The 14,958-nt window shown below is 40.7% G+C and overlaps 1 protein-coding gene and 1 long non-coding RNA gene across 5 annotated transcripts; one reads left to right on the top strand and one right to left on the bottom strand.

The window, feature by feature from the left end:
• Positions 1 to 905: 905 nt before the first annotated feature.
• recql5 (RecQ helicase-like 5) lies at positions 906 to 14,731 on the bottom strand. Its single transcript, XM_032587838.1, has 19 exons — positions 14,571 to 14,731; positions 14,263 to 14,384; positions 12,971 to 13,492; positions 12,097 to 12,193; positions 11,903 to 12,014; positions 11,661 to 11,823; positions 11,494 to 11,576; positions 6,412 to 6,633; positions 6,220 to 6,316; positions 5,661 to 5,697; positions 5,522 to 5,580; positions 4,983 to 5,053; positions 4,794 to 4,887; positions 4,545 to 4,697; positions 3,881 to 4,473; positions 3,743 to 3,794; positions 2,455 to 2,688; positions 2,307 to 2,379; positions 906 to 2,215 (listed from the first exon to the last, which is right to left on the bottom strand). Exons 1-19 carry the CDS (start codon positions 14,665 to 14,667, stop codon positions 2,091 to 2,093), a joined length of 3,006 nt encoding a protein of 1,001 aa, XP_032443729.1. The 5' UTR covers positions 14,668 to 14,731; the 3' UTR covers positions 906 to 2,090.
• LOC116735762 (uncharacterized) lies at positions 7,772 to 11,468 on the top strand. Of its 4 annotated transcripts, none has more exons than XR_004342424.1 (4): positions 7,772 to 7,908; positions 7,999 to 8,136; positions 9,957 to 10,075; positions 10,170 to 11,468. It is a non-coding gene; the product is annotated as an uncharacterized LOC116735762 (long non-coding RNA). The 4 variants fall into 4 exon arrangements; XR_004342422.1 differs by having other exon boundaries at positions 9,954 to 10,075; XR_004342425.1 differs by having other exon boundaries at positions 7,779 to 7,908; positions 8,076 to 8,136.
• Positions 14,732 to 14,958: the final 227 nt, after the last annotated feature.

Here is a 14,958-nt window from a genome sequence, read left to right as displayed (position 1 = left end):
TAGAGCCATGTGGCATCTAAACGTGCCACTGCACAAAAAACATAAATCTGTTTAGAAAAGAAAATCAAACATACCCTTATTTTTTTTTCTTAGCAAAACGATGCAACATCCACACTATTTGCTGTTTTCCTGAAAATACACTGCTTTTCTAATCTTTTTCAGCTGCTGAACATTTTCTAAAGCTAGAGCAAGTATTTCTTCATCAAACCAGTCAGTAAACCAAGCACTGGGTTAGGTGTTGATGGAAACAAGATAAAACAGTTTATTCCGTCTTCGCATCCATTTTTTATTTTTTGCTATTTTAAAACATATTTTGCAACACGATGAACACTTGATCAAATCATAAATAGCCGCTGATAAAAATGAACCAGACCTTTTTTAAATATAATTTTCTTACTAGCTGTGATTTTGAACAGTCTCTTGTGATTAATCTTATTTGCTTCTCTTAAATCCCACCAAATGTATTTTTTTCTCTAATTTTGGCTTTCTTTTATAAATCCCTGCTAACCTAAGCTTATGTCAATGAGATTGATTTGTGTTTATGCATCTCATATGATTCTTCTGCCTTTCTAATTTCCTTGTTTATTATTTGTAAGCGTGTTCTCTGTCTTGTACTCAACTCTTCCAACCTACCTGACATAGGCTGCATCATTTTCTCTGTAGCTGATAGTTTTGACCGTATCCTGGCAACCCGAATGCTGGCAGCTGATGTATAGACACCAATATTTACTGGATTTGTTCATAACCGCTTCCATAAACTTCAATTTAGACATCAGAAACCAGGAGATGTTTTTTTTTCACCATGTGAGACATACACTTCCTCTAGCTTATTTTATCATAAACATGAATGAATCTCTATGTTTATCTTCTTGCTTTTCGTTCACACATTCTGCCATTACCAACAGTAAAAGTAAAACAATCTTTTATTTACAGAAGAAACAGATTTTATGGAATCACACGTTTAGTTGTTTCAGCAGGACAAATACAACATGAGGAAACTGTTAAAATATATTTTTAGCCCCAACAGTGAGCTGCAGCTTTCCCCATGTTTTAAAAATCCAGCAGTGGCTTCATCCCCATCTACTTTAATCATACAGACACATACATGCTCACAATGTTTGGAAATTCTGAAAAATACAAACTAAAAAGCATTTTAGAAACACAACAGAAGCTTTTATTATTTTTTTTTTTAATAAAACACATTGAAGGCTGCTATGTGATTTGGTAAACACGTGGTCCTCAGAATGGGAACCTCTGTTTTATTAAACTCTTTCTGCTGCATTTTAGTCTGAAAGCTTTTAACTGTTAAAGTAGGACGTTGATGCATAATGAAGATGAGAGTGAGTGTGTCAAACATCTTTCCTTAGAAAAGCTCTTAGCACTTCCACATTTTACAGGGTGGGATCTTTGATCCTCTTCTCCCAGTCTGAGTTGATCACCCAGAATCCTCTCTGCTTTTCAGCTCATCACAGATTTTTCAGAGGATTTAGGTCTGAGAACTGAAATGGACTTACAAGGTGTCACATCTGACCATATGATCTGTATCACTTCCTGTTTTCTGCCAAGCATGCATTTCAAATATTAAAGCGTTTGAATGACTAAGGTTCCCATCCCCAGCTCCTTTAGAAAACAAACAGGCCCACAGCATGACGGCTCCTCCGCTGTGCTTCACAGCAGACATGAAGGGCTTTTCAACATATTCATCTTTTGTTGCTTATGATAGCACTTCAACCAGATAAATTAAATACAGCTGTGTGTGTTATTTTTGCCACAAAGAAAAGAAATCCCGTTGACTTCTTGGATTCAAGTTGAGGATCAGGCTGTAGTGTTGCTGATCCAAGCGGACTCGGACATCTTGCACAGATTTTAAACATGACTTGACTCATGGGGGCTAAAACATTAAGAGCACTTGTCTAATCATTACACCGACAGACTGTCAGTTTTATTGCTCATGTGTTGACATGACATGCAAGCAGCTGGAAAAGCCCTTCATTTTAAGCTTTTTGAATAAAAAGCCTGAAATCAACAGCAGGAACCAGACAGGCACTGATAAAGAAGACTTTGACACAGGAAAAGGACTGCATGTCCCATCAGTCCTTGCTCTCTGGGGCTTTGGAGTTGTGCGATCTCTTCAGGTGCGCCCAGTCGGCCTCGCTCTCGCAGCGCTGGACTCTGCTGAAAAACGTCTTGATGAGAACTTTAGCTTCACCTTTAACTGCAGACACAGAGGTTATAGTTACTGAAAAGTAACTATACTGACAAAACAAACAAAAAAAATTTTCATATGGTGCCAAGTGTTTAATTACCTTGGCTTTTTTCACAACTTTTACCCTCTGTAAGAAGGTGAGACAAGTATCGCGCAAAAGACTTAAACAGAACCTGTGAAAGCATTCATACATTTATTAAACACATATTAAATTTAGTTCTAATTTGCTAATATACAACTCTGCACACCTTAGTAGCAAACTTTCCCTGAGTATAATAGGGGTTGAGATAATGGACCACAATGTTAGCCATTTCCTGCAGCGTCACGGCCTTCACGGGTTCACCAGGGTCACCGGGCGGCGGCAGCGACCTCTCCTGCACCTCCGGGTTGAACGTCACTCTCCTTTTGCTAGAACCCAGCGTCCGGCTGCGCTTCGCCGCAGGAGACGTCTCCTTCTGCTCCGTTTCCACCTCGTCTGTAACCTGCAAACACACAGCGCTGTCATTCATCGCCGAGAATTAAACGAAAACGCAAGTCCTGCACAAAGAGCGAGATTTTATATCATGGACCAACACGAAGCAGTGCATAACTAAGAATCAGAAGGAGAAATGGAACCTGTTCCGGCAAAAGCAGTTTAAGTCCTTCATGGACTTTGACTAGGCCGTTCTAACAAACGAATATTTAGCTCTGGCTGAATATTTCATATTATTGACCTGCTAAACAAACAAATCTTTGTCTAAAGGAGTAATTAATAATGTAGGTGAAACCTCTGCTTAGCCCGCCTCTATGATGCGAGTGGAAACTGGGTATTAATGGTTAAATACGGGTGAGCTATTTAACCAATAATAGTTGGCTAAATAGCTCTCTACTTAACCAACTATGCTAAAATAAGTTTTTTTTATATGTCAGATAAAATCTATTGGTCTAGAAGTGAGTTTTTCTTTGACTTGGGCATATCACCTTCTGCTTTGCTGTTTTAGTTGGGGTTTTTTTCACAATGCATCAGAGTTTAAATTTGTTCTCCCTCATAAATTCACAAAACGTCTCAAAACTTGGTCCCTCTTCATGCTAATTTTTTTCCTGAGTTATTCTGTATTTAAATCCAATAATCTAAGTTAGTTTTTTTTTTTGTGAAGTGAGTGATTAAAAACTGTTTAGATAACTTTATTTCTGGTGTGTCTGCCGTTTTTCTTGTCTTCACATCTGTTCTTTAACGGACCTCTGATGCTTTCACAGAACATCTGCATTTTTCCTGATGTTAAATTAAACACAGTTTGAATAACCAGTTAGGTCATTTCTGAAGGCAGTCGATTCTATTTAGAGGTATCAAAGCAAAAGGGGGCTGAAATCAAATGCATGTTACACTTTTCAGATTTTTTTATGGGTGAAATAATGTGAAACCATGCATCATTTTCCATCCACTTCACAGCTGAGAGCACCAATAATCTCCAATAAAGCATGTTAAAGTGTGTGTCCATAATGAGACAAAAGGTGGAATAGTTTAAGCGTTATGAATATTTTTGTAAGACACTCTACCTCTTGAACTAAAAGTAGACTAGAAGACGCTTCTTCTTCAGGTTGGTTTGGTCTGAAAATGGTGAAAATGTAGTTAAGGTTGTAAAAAAGACTTTTGCCAGTAAAGTTTGATAGAAATGTTTACTGAGGTTAAAGTACGCTGTGATAGTAGTCGTATCCTCATGAGGAATGTCTTCAACCAGAGTCATAGTTGCTTCTCTTCCCGCGTCCTGCTCTTCATCGTCGGACAAAACGATGACTTCCGTTTTAGGTTCTATCAGGATCAGATCCTCGCTCTCTACAAGCGCAGGGTCGCTCGGCAGGGAATGCAGCTCCTGCCTTGAGTTCTCTTCATAAACCTCACTGGGAGTCTCTGATGACAAGCCGCCCGCCTCCGGGCGCAGCTCTTCCTCCGGGCGCAGCTCTTCCTCCTCCGCGGGTTTCTTCTTCACAAAGTACTGCGAGATGTTGCGAGAACTCTTCGCCGCTTCCGCCATCTTCTGCTGCTTCCTGCTCATGACTCTGCCTGCTTTGGCCGGGCTGACGGCTCCGGCTCCGGTTCTGACGGATGATGCCGTCTCTGTCTCCGACTCTTTCACCCTGATCCGTTTGACGTCTGACTCCACGGAGGAGTCGCCAATGAAGCCCCCGTTCTCCGTCACTTTGCTAGACACGGGATTCAGGAGATCCTTGGCGGACTGGAAGCAGTTAGAGGAGCCCCTCTGGCCCGCTCCCACTCTTTTCCGCTTCATCTGGAGCAAAAAGGAGGAGAATTAAATCGTGCTCAATGTTCTGTGATGATTGTGTAAAAAGCCACTCGTACCGAGTAGATCTGAGAGGCCGAGGTGAAGCCCTGCAGCTCCTCTGGGTATAAACACGAGGAATTTCCATCGGCTTTATGCTTCGTCTCCGTTTCTCTGGAGTCGTTGCTGCTGCCTTCTTCTGTCCGAGGTGCTGATTTTGTAATCTCCGACACCTTCAGGACAACAGATGAGTTAAACAGAAAACATGCCCGGTTTTATTTATTTTTTTTTAAATCGCTCATATTGTGGCGCAGACATTTTCAATCTACCTTCTTCAAGATGGCAGCTTTGTACAAGTTGGAGGTTTTGCAGCTATTGAAGACCTCGTGCTCTAAATCCACCGCTGACATCAGACTGCTGCAGCTGAGCGACAGAAAGGAAATAAAGGAAGACTGTTATTTATTTCACTCTATCGGGTTTCGGCTGAACGGTTGTTGAGAACATCTGAATCCTCTGACCTGAATATGTCTTCTGACCCCTGGTGGTCACGCAGAGCATCTCGCAGGCGGTACAGGCAATGCTCTCTGGTCTGAAACGAGAATCAAGTTTACTAAATTAATTTTTTACATTTGCTATGTCAACATTTATTTATTACAGTTCTCAGGCTGCTTTGTGGCATGTTTTTAAAATGTAAAAACAAAAATTCACCTTTTATTTACTGTAGACTTTTTTTTTTATAGAGGAAGGAATTTAACTTTTCCATACTTTTTGATTAACCCTGGAAACCTCTTTATTAAACTTCATATCTTAATCTGTTCATATGAAATGAACGTCCGTTGTGAGGTAATACCTAAATAAAAATATAGATTTCACATTCTTGTATCAAAAGAGCAACTACTGTACATGGTGGACACATGTGGGAAAAATGCATTTCAAATAAAGTCTACACATTTTACTGCGGCTGGACAGGCATCTGCTAACCGGCGCCTTGCCTGCGAGTTAACGAGCGTTCGCTAATGAAGGCAGGCGAGGAATGTGTTCCAGTTCTGTCATGTACCTTCACCGTGAGCCTGGGGATCCTCTGGCTGCTGGCCTCTCTGAGCGGACAGTCAGCATCTGCACAACAGGAACGACTTGTTACTCCACCAATAAACCTCTCTACTCATCTCTGTGTCTTATTCCACTGTTGGCGGTACCTGGTGGAACAAAGTCCTTCCTCAGGCCGTCAGAGCCCTGAAGACACACGAGCATCGACATGAGTTAGCATTTTCACACCGACACGTCTTTTAACCACGCCGTGTGAAAACGATGCTGTAATAGTCGTTTTTCTATTGGACTGCACTGTCAGAAAGGGGTTTACGTTTTTATTCGGCTCCTTTTTCTTTCACCATCTTTGACATTCCTGTGTTATGTTGTTCTGTAAAGGGTTTGGCTGGCCGCCGCTTAGAGCAGTTTGACTCAAACGTTGTGCCAGCTTTCTCCAACATGTGGGAGTGATTTCACAAGACGGGCTCCAACAGGAATGGTCAGTCTTTGCTGCTAACAGCTTGCATACAAATGGTAGAGAAGCTCCAAAATTCAGCAAATGTTGATTGAAACTAATAGGGGGGAGGTAGGAAATGCGTTGGGGCATATTTTGTTCTATGCATTTTTAATGTTTAAAAATACATTTAAAAAATCCCATTTAGGAAGAAAAAGTCTAACTGTGATGTGATCAGCTAGGCATCAAATTGTTGAATAAATATTAAAAGTCACCTTTCGTAGATTCATCTGCTTCTTGAAGAGGTCAGAAAACTCTTTCTTCCTCTTTTTGGTCTCCTCTTCAGCATTTCCTTCCTCCCCTTCATCGTACCTGCAGAGGTAGAATGCAGCATCATCATCATCATTACCTCACACCAAGTCGCATTAAAACTGCATTTCAGAAAGCGTAACAAGAGTTTGCCCTGCCTTTCGAAGCCGTAGCCCTTCTTTCCTCCTTCATATTGCTCCGGCAGGTACCCGAACGGCCCTTTGGGCTGTCCACTCTGGCCCTCTGCGGTCTTGGTGCTGAGAGCGGCCGCTTGCTCCAGCTGGGCCCGCACCACTTTGGGATTGAGGCAGAAGTCGCAGGCACCCGCGCACTTCGGCGTCTTGTCCCCAAAAAACTTGGAGATGTTGGCATGGCGACATCTGATGAGAATAAGGACGCAAGATAACGATTAATGAGCTAATAATCTAAAGTTGACGGATCTTTTCAATTGACCAGCAATTTTCCTAAAAGCCTGAGTTTTCTCTCGTATAAACAGGGTTGACCGTATTTACATAACATGAACTGCTACATTTTTCATAATATGCTTAATTTAAATAAATACATCTATCTATCTATCTATCTATCTATAAATTACATTTTAACATTAGTAAGTGTCAGCTGTATTAAATGCTGAATAAATTGCTGTTTTCTCATGTTATTGAACTTTATATTTATAAAAAAAATAAACAGGAACATCTAGCTGCTGAACCGAAAAATAAAAGATAAAAAGGATCAAATATAAATAAGCACTGGATATTTATATTAAAATATAAATATAAAATATAAATAAGCACAATAAAATAATTTATTTTATTAAATAAAATAAATAAAAATGTCAAGGGTTCATATTTCTAAACAGAACCACATAAAGTGCATTTTGCATCCTAAACCAGACTCTGTTTGGACCGTTTCTCTTTCCCATTCTGTTATGGTCCCGCCATCTTTGTTTCTGTATCCACTAAATCCACTTACGGATGACCAGAGGCGCCCTCATCTGGATGAAGTCCAAATTATAACACATAGAGAAGGCTTAAGTGGTCGTTACTAGGGAGTCGATTGGAACCAATTTTAATCTAATAAACCATTAATCGACAATTAACCGTAAGTCTATGAATCGTTTGCATCACTGGATGAGAGGATAAAAGATGAGAGAAAGAGGTCCAGCTAATGACCCTGCATTATCCAGTAGAGCCTTATTGATCATCAGCTATTGTGTAACCATCACATATTTAGAATCAATGCTTGTGTTATGAGGTCAGTCAAGAATTATTGTCTTTTCTTAAAGAAAAAATATGAGTTTGTCACAAAACTCACTTTCACAAAATGTCCTTATAAAATTCAGATTATAAAGTTTGTTAGAAAAAACACCAGACAGTCTCGCTTTGGAACCGCGGTTACATAACCGCTAACATCCACACATCCTCGCAGCCGTAGAGCCCGTTTGGGAATCAGCCGCATCAACCCCAACGCTGGAAATGGGAACGCTGCCACTTCCTTTTGTGTGAACAGGGAAGCTTAAGCAAAGCAGGCAGAGGAGTAAACCAGAGGGCAGCTCTAGGTGTAAAGCAGCAGTCCCTCCCAGACAGGACTGTCAAATAGAAAACTGCAGCTTCTGAGCTAGGCGGGACAGCAAAAGGAAGAACTCAAGAGCAAAGGTAAAAGATGACTTTCTGTCCTACCTTAGGACCTGCAGCAGCGTCACACAACACCAACTAACTAGTTCTGCCAAACAAAACCCTCTGCAGGGGAACTGCCCCTGGGAACACACTGTAGCATGCTCACACGGTCTCCACCCTGTCCTCCTCCTCTTCTGTTGGCTCAGGAACTTCTGACACTCAGTGTGGGCTTGACTAATTGTGGGAAAACTGCTGAGACTCTCACAGGTAGGTGTCTTTCAGTCCTTCTCAGCACTAATATGACTTAAAAATAGCGACAGCTGTGAAAAAGTTCGAAGAATGTCTTAAAAATAAGTATTTAATTGTAAACATATGCTAGAAAGTCAGAGCAGCATGCATCAAATTACATGGAAATCACTGATTTACAGCAGTATCTTGTACATAAAGGTTGTTTCCAAGTGAAATAAATCCATCTGAGATTTATAGACCCATTATTGTGGTGCTACCCCAATTGGCAAAAGCATCCTGCATCCTTTTTTGTTGGAAAAAGCAAATAAACTGTCCTGGTACTTGCGTTTTAACCTGAAACAGAAAAAAAGTTCATCCAGTCTGTAAAAGTTTGGAGTGAAACTAACAAATCTGACTCCTCTCTTAGTTTCAATGTATTAAAAAAAAATTTAAGTAAAAAGTCTAAAATTACAGTAAACTCATGCGGATAGCTCTGCTCAGAGCTGTTTCTGATTATATTTGGTACATGCTGTCCAGAGAAACATATGTTTGTGCTTCTCAGTGCACAAACATATGTTCTCAGTGTTTTCAATGATCACGCGTCCCTAGCCATGAAAACAGTCAGCTAAGGCTCTTCGATACATGTAAGTTTAATAATTGTAGAGTTTTGTTTAAATTGTAATGTAAATCTGCAATCACAAAAGGAAATAGAGCGTCACACCCATGTGAGTAATTCAGCAAGAACACGGCAGCACCGTCAACAGTAAACAACTGGAATCAGTTTCCACCTCCCATTATGCTCATTACAGTGTGAAACTTCAAGGCAGAAAAGACTACACTTATAGTTAAAGCATTTTACAAAAGTATTCCCAACTCTTGAATCTCTCAGTGTGTTCTGACATTACAACAACAAGCTTGATTTTATTTGTTTATTTCTTTTAATTTTGCGTCAAAAGCAGAGCGCAACTGCACCTGATGCATGGCTCCTAAAAATGTCCTTTGCATAAAAATCTGAAAAGTTAAACAAGTATTTGTGTTACTCTAAACAAAACCAGAGCACACAATGTCTTCTAAACACCCACACCACTGGGGTGGAGTTTCACCTTCCAGCTGAACAAAACCAAACATTCAGCCAAAACTACAAGGAATGCATGCATGCATTAGAATAGCCTAGTTCAAGTCTAAGTCTAAATCTTTTAAGAAGCTATCTGTGGTAATAATTGATCAAATAAATGTTTACAGCTTGAGCAAAAGTTTCAGTACCCTTCATATAACTATCTAGGCAACTTCTGAAGGCAACTGGTTGCACTGGATTTTAATTGGAGGTATCAGAGTAAAAGTGGTTACATAAAAACAAACAGCTTTCTTTTTTTTTTACCCCTCCAGTGGGTCTTTTGTGGGCTCTAGTGTGCCTTATATGACAGTAGGCTGACAGGAAACGGGGAAGGAGAGAGGGGGGAAGACATGCGGCAAATGTCGTCGGGTCCGGGAGTCGAACCCGTGACGGCCGCGTCGAGGACTCAAGGCCTCCAAATACGGGTCGCGCCAACCACTACGCCACCACGGCACGCCCCCCAAACAGCTTTCTTATGGTTCTGCCACTTATGAGAGACGAACCAATTGGTGTTGCTCCATCACACCGCTGACATGCAAGACGACAAAATAGTAAAAAAGTTCAATGAGTATGATTATTGTTGCAGGTTACATTTGGGCTTAAATCTGCACAGTGTTGTTTTAGAAGTAGATTCACGTTCAGACACACAGGCAGTAAAACTCCCGGGTTCCCTTTTCCTTAGTGTACAGAAACTGACAGCAGACGCACACTAATGTGACTCAGATATGCCCTTTGTCCTCAGCAGGATGGATGCCAGAGAGGAGACAGTGGGTCTCCTGAACAATGTCCTGCTCAAGCTTCAAAGCCTGCCCAGTGCCCACCCTCTGGAGCTGGGAGGCTTCTTCATCCTCCTAATCTTCATCTGTGAGTCATGCCTCATTTTAAAAAAACAACAACAAAAAAAAACACATTTCTTGGAATTTAAAAAAACAAACTAAAATACATAACTTTCCAACAGTTATGGTGATTCTCATGATGGTGCTCACCTGCGTGAGCCACTGCTGCTGCTGCTGTAAGTCCAAACAAGACGAGCTCGACGTCTAAGGGAACATTTTCACTTTCCGACAGGTTTTTCCTGCCGATCTGCTCACCACAGTGCTTAGAAATCCTGCCTGGGTTTCAGACATAAGCTGCACAACGTGTGCACAGGAAAGGAGACGGTGCCACAACACAACAAAACAAACTCTTGGATTGCGTTCTAGACTAACAAAGCACACCGGTTAATGCTGCCAGGCCTTCAGGAGAAGCAGCATTCCTTTGGAGCATCCCTCCATGCGGAGCAACAACAGCTCATCTACCATGAGGAGAAGGCAGGGCCGGAAACAACTGAGTTATAAACAAATACGCAGCACCGAACAGGCTTACAGGTCTTTAAAAAACAACAAGCTGCTCAGTGTTAGATAAGCGGAAAGCCATATATGTTTGAGAATGATGACCTTGTATCATACCTCTGTGAGGAATATTAGAATGGAAAGTTGATGTTTTAATTTTATAAGCAAGTAAATAATTGCATGTTGGGATACACCATTAGGAAAACAGGTTTAATTTTTTTTTTCCCCCCCCAACTTTTTTTTTTAGTTGTTTTCAGGATTTAAATTAAAATAGAATCATTTCAATGTTTGAATTGAGAAACGTAAAAAAGTGAGAGAGAGGAAAAAAGGAAGCACAACACAGGAACACAGCTGAAAGCTGCTTAAGGATCAGATAGCAAAGTCTCTCGTTCCAATTATAGCTCATAAAGTGAAGATTTATGTGGAGATTTTTCCAGTGAGGAAGAGGAAACCAGGAGAAATGTCTTCTGAAAGTGACAGATTAGAGCACAAACAAAACACTCTATGGAGGAATTTATAAGATCTGTGCTGAGGAAACATTTTTGACAAAAAAAAGTTACACAATTAAACCTAAACACTGCTGAACTCATTTTGTACTAGAACTATCACGGACATGACATCTGCTACTCTCAATAATCAGTGGTGTAAAAAATAACGACTGTAAATTTAACTGTGCTTCATATTTCTGAGACTTTTAGGCGATTTGCCTGTAAAATAAATTTGCCTTTAAAGTGTTCATTGAAAGCAGGGAATAGGAGGCCAAGTCTGCCCCCTGCTGTTCAGAAATAGAAAATTGGATATTCAAAGAAGGGAATAATGTTCATATCTGAAACTGTTAAATGAGCTCAAGTATACTGATGTGAGATTTTAACTGCATCGTAATGTAGTGAAGTGATTTTTATACAATAAAAGTTATTTCTAAAGGATGTGTGCGTCGAATACTTCTCTTACCCTTCATGCTCACAAAACAAAACCATGGCTTCCAAATCCGTGAGAGCTGCTTTGTCAGTTTCCTTAAAAGAGCCTCGTTTCTCCTAAAGGAAATTAAAGAAACCTTCAGGCAAATGTTTTGGTGATAACATTTCATCCTCCTAAAGCTCTTCTGCTGCTAATCCGACCTGTCTCCGGGTGACTTCCTGCCGAATGAGGAAGTTTAGCTGATCCTTATCCTTCCGACTATAATATGTGCGACACAACGAGGGCAGACCGTCTCTACCTGCTCGTCCGGACTCTTGGTAGAAACCCGCCAGAGACTTTGCCAGGTTCCAATGTGCAACAAATCTGCAATAACATCAGCATGTGTGTAAAAATAAAAAATAAGAGAACGGGAAAAACAGAAGGAGGATATTTGCTCCCTTACCTGACGTTGGCTTTGTCCACTCCCATGCCAAAGCTGATGGTTGCAACAATAACCAGCACCTTCCCCTGCATCCACTCGTTCTGCGCCTCTGTGCGATCTACTGCCTTCATACCTACAAAAAACCTGAGTCTTGTCACTTGAAACCCAGAATGCATGTGGGGTTTAAAAACCTCGGACACATTTAAACATCCTACCTGCGTGATAAGCCTTTGCTACGACTCCGAGCTTGTTCAGCTGATAAGCAACCGTTTCACAGCCATCCCGAGTTCGACAGTAAACAATCCCACAGCCCTGAAAACAAACGGTGTAAAAGAAAACAACAAAACTCATTATGTATGACTTGACTAATTTGTATCTGATTTAAATACATATAGACAGGAAATAAATTAGGAGCTGTGGCATACTATTGCTTTAACTCTGGACAGCAGAGTTAAAGCAATAAAAGCTGAGCGAGGAAAATGATTCTCATGGATGGGGGGCAAAAAATATTACATCTGTCCATTTCTGCTAAAAAGCTTTAGAGAGTTTTCTGTCTTCACCGATCAAGACTTTAAGAGCTTGTGACAAATTAAAAACTTTGGCTTATTTTCTGGTAGAAACGGAACTGATAACAAGCAAGGCCACAGCTGCAGACCCGGAGATGAGCAAACTGAGATTTCTTTGTTATAAGCATGAGGGAAAAACTCCCTAAGAAGAGGTAGCTGAGCAGGAAGTACTGTGTGTACGTGACTGAAAACATATTAACATATTAAATTGAATTGAATGGTTTTAAGTTTCACTTCTCTCTCTAGCTTGATCTCTGAGAATCACTGTTCATTTTGCTTTGTAATAAAATAACTAAAAGGCAAATGCGCATTTCTCTGATTGATTCAGCGTGTCTCTCTTTATTAAATAAGAATATTCGAAACAAGTTTCAAACTGAGCATTTCTATTTTCTAAGTGGGAGACATAAAGGCGCAACGTGAACCAAAAGACTCCAAAGATGCGTCATATCATTTCCATTGTGGTAAATAACACCAGGCTTGTGCAGTATGTTAATATAATCACTCAAAGTTCTATTTTACAAACCTGTCCAGCAGCTCCACTGTCCATAGCCAGAGCTTTTTTGATGAAGGCATGGAGGTGAGCATAAGGGTTCGGCAGCAGATCCCTGAAGATCACGTCATAATGAAGGTTGCTGCGGAAGACAGGCGTGACGAAAGACATCGGACAGCGCAGCTTAAGCGACTGAACAATGTCTTCTTGAACGTTCTTGGGAGCTGTTGCCGTCAGCGCCAAACAGGGAACTCCTGGTATGCGAGCCCGCAGCTCACCCAGTTTGAGATAGTCTGGCCTAAAATCGTGGCCCCACTGGGAGACGCAGTGAGCCTCGTCCACAGCCAGGTAGGACAGCAGGCCGCGGGAACACAGGTCCGTCAGGCAGGGCTGGAAAGAGGGCGAGGCCACCATCTCTGGAGTGATGTAGAGTAGCTTCAGTTTGGGCCGCTTGCTCCTCAGATCAGCCAGGATCAGACGGCGCTCGCCCACCGGAAGCTTGGAGTTGATGGAGCAGGCAGCGATGTTGAGCTCCTTCAGGTGATCCACTTGGTCCTGGAGAATATCATGCAGTTCAAATAAAATATCAGCAGTGTGTAAGGTGAAGCAAAACCCCACATCGATACTGTCAATTTAATCTGCGATTATCTTAAAATTGAAAAAGATGAGCTAACTTTGTTAGTTAATTGAATGACCTGGTTGTCATTGGAGGAAATCTAAGAAAATCTGTGGACAATCTAATAACTTTGAAGAACTATATCAGCTAAAGTGGGTACTGTCTTGTCAAAATGTGATTTCTACTAAAGAAAACTGACTGTTTTTTTTAATAGAAAAAACATCCTTTAAATTGTATTTTTCAATATCAAAAAGCTAGTTATTTTAACAAGAATATTCAAGTTTGAGAGGCTTTACAGAAAAAGTTGAACCAATGCGCTGACATAATAACAGAAAATCTAAGAAAACAGAATTTCATAAGGATAAAAGGATTGAACTATCAACCTACCAAAATCATTGCACATGCAATAAAATACACAATTAAACTCTACCTTAGTAAACTTTTATTGGGTAGAAGTAGATGTTATATTGTAGATAGTTAATCAAAAAGGTGACCAGCAAGGCTCTGTATATGATCACATTCTATTCTTCCTCTTAAAGAGGCATTTCAGAAAGCACAACAGCAATAACTTTCTGCAGTATCGTTTGTGTTGTGCGTTAGCATTTACAGAAACCTGTTGAGATTTTCTTTTGTTTTTTTGTGATTGTGAACAACAGAGCTTCGACAGATTGCTCTGCAGAGTCAGTATGAGGAGAGGGAAGAGTCTGACCTGAATGAGAGCGATTAGCGGGGATATAACCAGAGTAATACCCTCAGCCAGCACTGCAGGCAGCTGATAGCACAGAGACTTCCCTGCTCCGGTTGGCATGCACACGAACACATCCCTCTGACCTAAAACAAGACAAAAAAAAAGTCACATTTTTTAACAATGAAAGACAGTTTGACTTCCTTTCGTAGCCTGCTTCAAATGTTACATGCACTGAATGGGATAGCACGTCTGCTACTCTGCTGCTAGGGCAGAAAGACGACAAAGACTGAGAAGAAAATGTGAATTAACCACACTGTTTTTTGACTTACCTCTAACGACAGCGTTAACAACATCTTCCTGAAGCTTAGACCTAAAGCCGTCGAAGCCAAAGTGAGATTTTAAAGCCTGTTTTAAACTTGTTGACATCCTTCGTCTGACTACAGACAACTTTCTCGTCGTCGCACACCTATTACGTCATTCGAACCGGAAAAAAGACGAGGAAATAAAAGTAATGGTAATAATGATCTGTGTTCTCATTGTATTTACATAGCATACCCATTACGTTATTTACTTTGATGATTTTAATATTTAAACGAAAATAAAGGAAAAAGTCAGCTATGATATAGTTGGTAACAGTGAACTCGAGCTCTGATTGGTTCAGCTGGGTGCACCTGCTAGCCTGAAATTTTAATTACCTGTCGTCATTCTTGACCCTTG

The sequence above is a fragment of the Xiphophorus hellerii genome, chromosome 16 (genome assembly GCF_003331165.1).
Source record: "Xiphophorus hellerii strain 12219 chromosome 16, Xiphophorus_hellerii-4.1, whole genome shotgun sequence".
Taxonomy (NCBI): Eukaryota; Metazoa; Chordata; class Actinopteri; order Cyprinodontiformes; family Poeciliidae; genus Xiphophorus; species Xiphophorus hellerii.
Note: the sequence above shows the minus strand (reverse complement) of the source record. Positions and strands in the feature narration are given on the sequence as shown.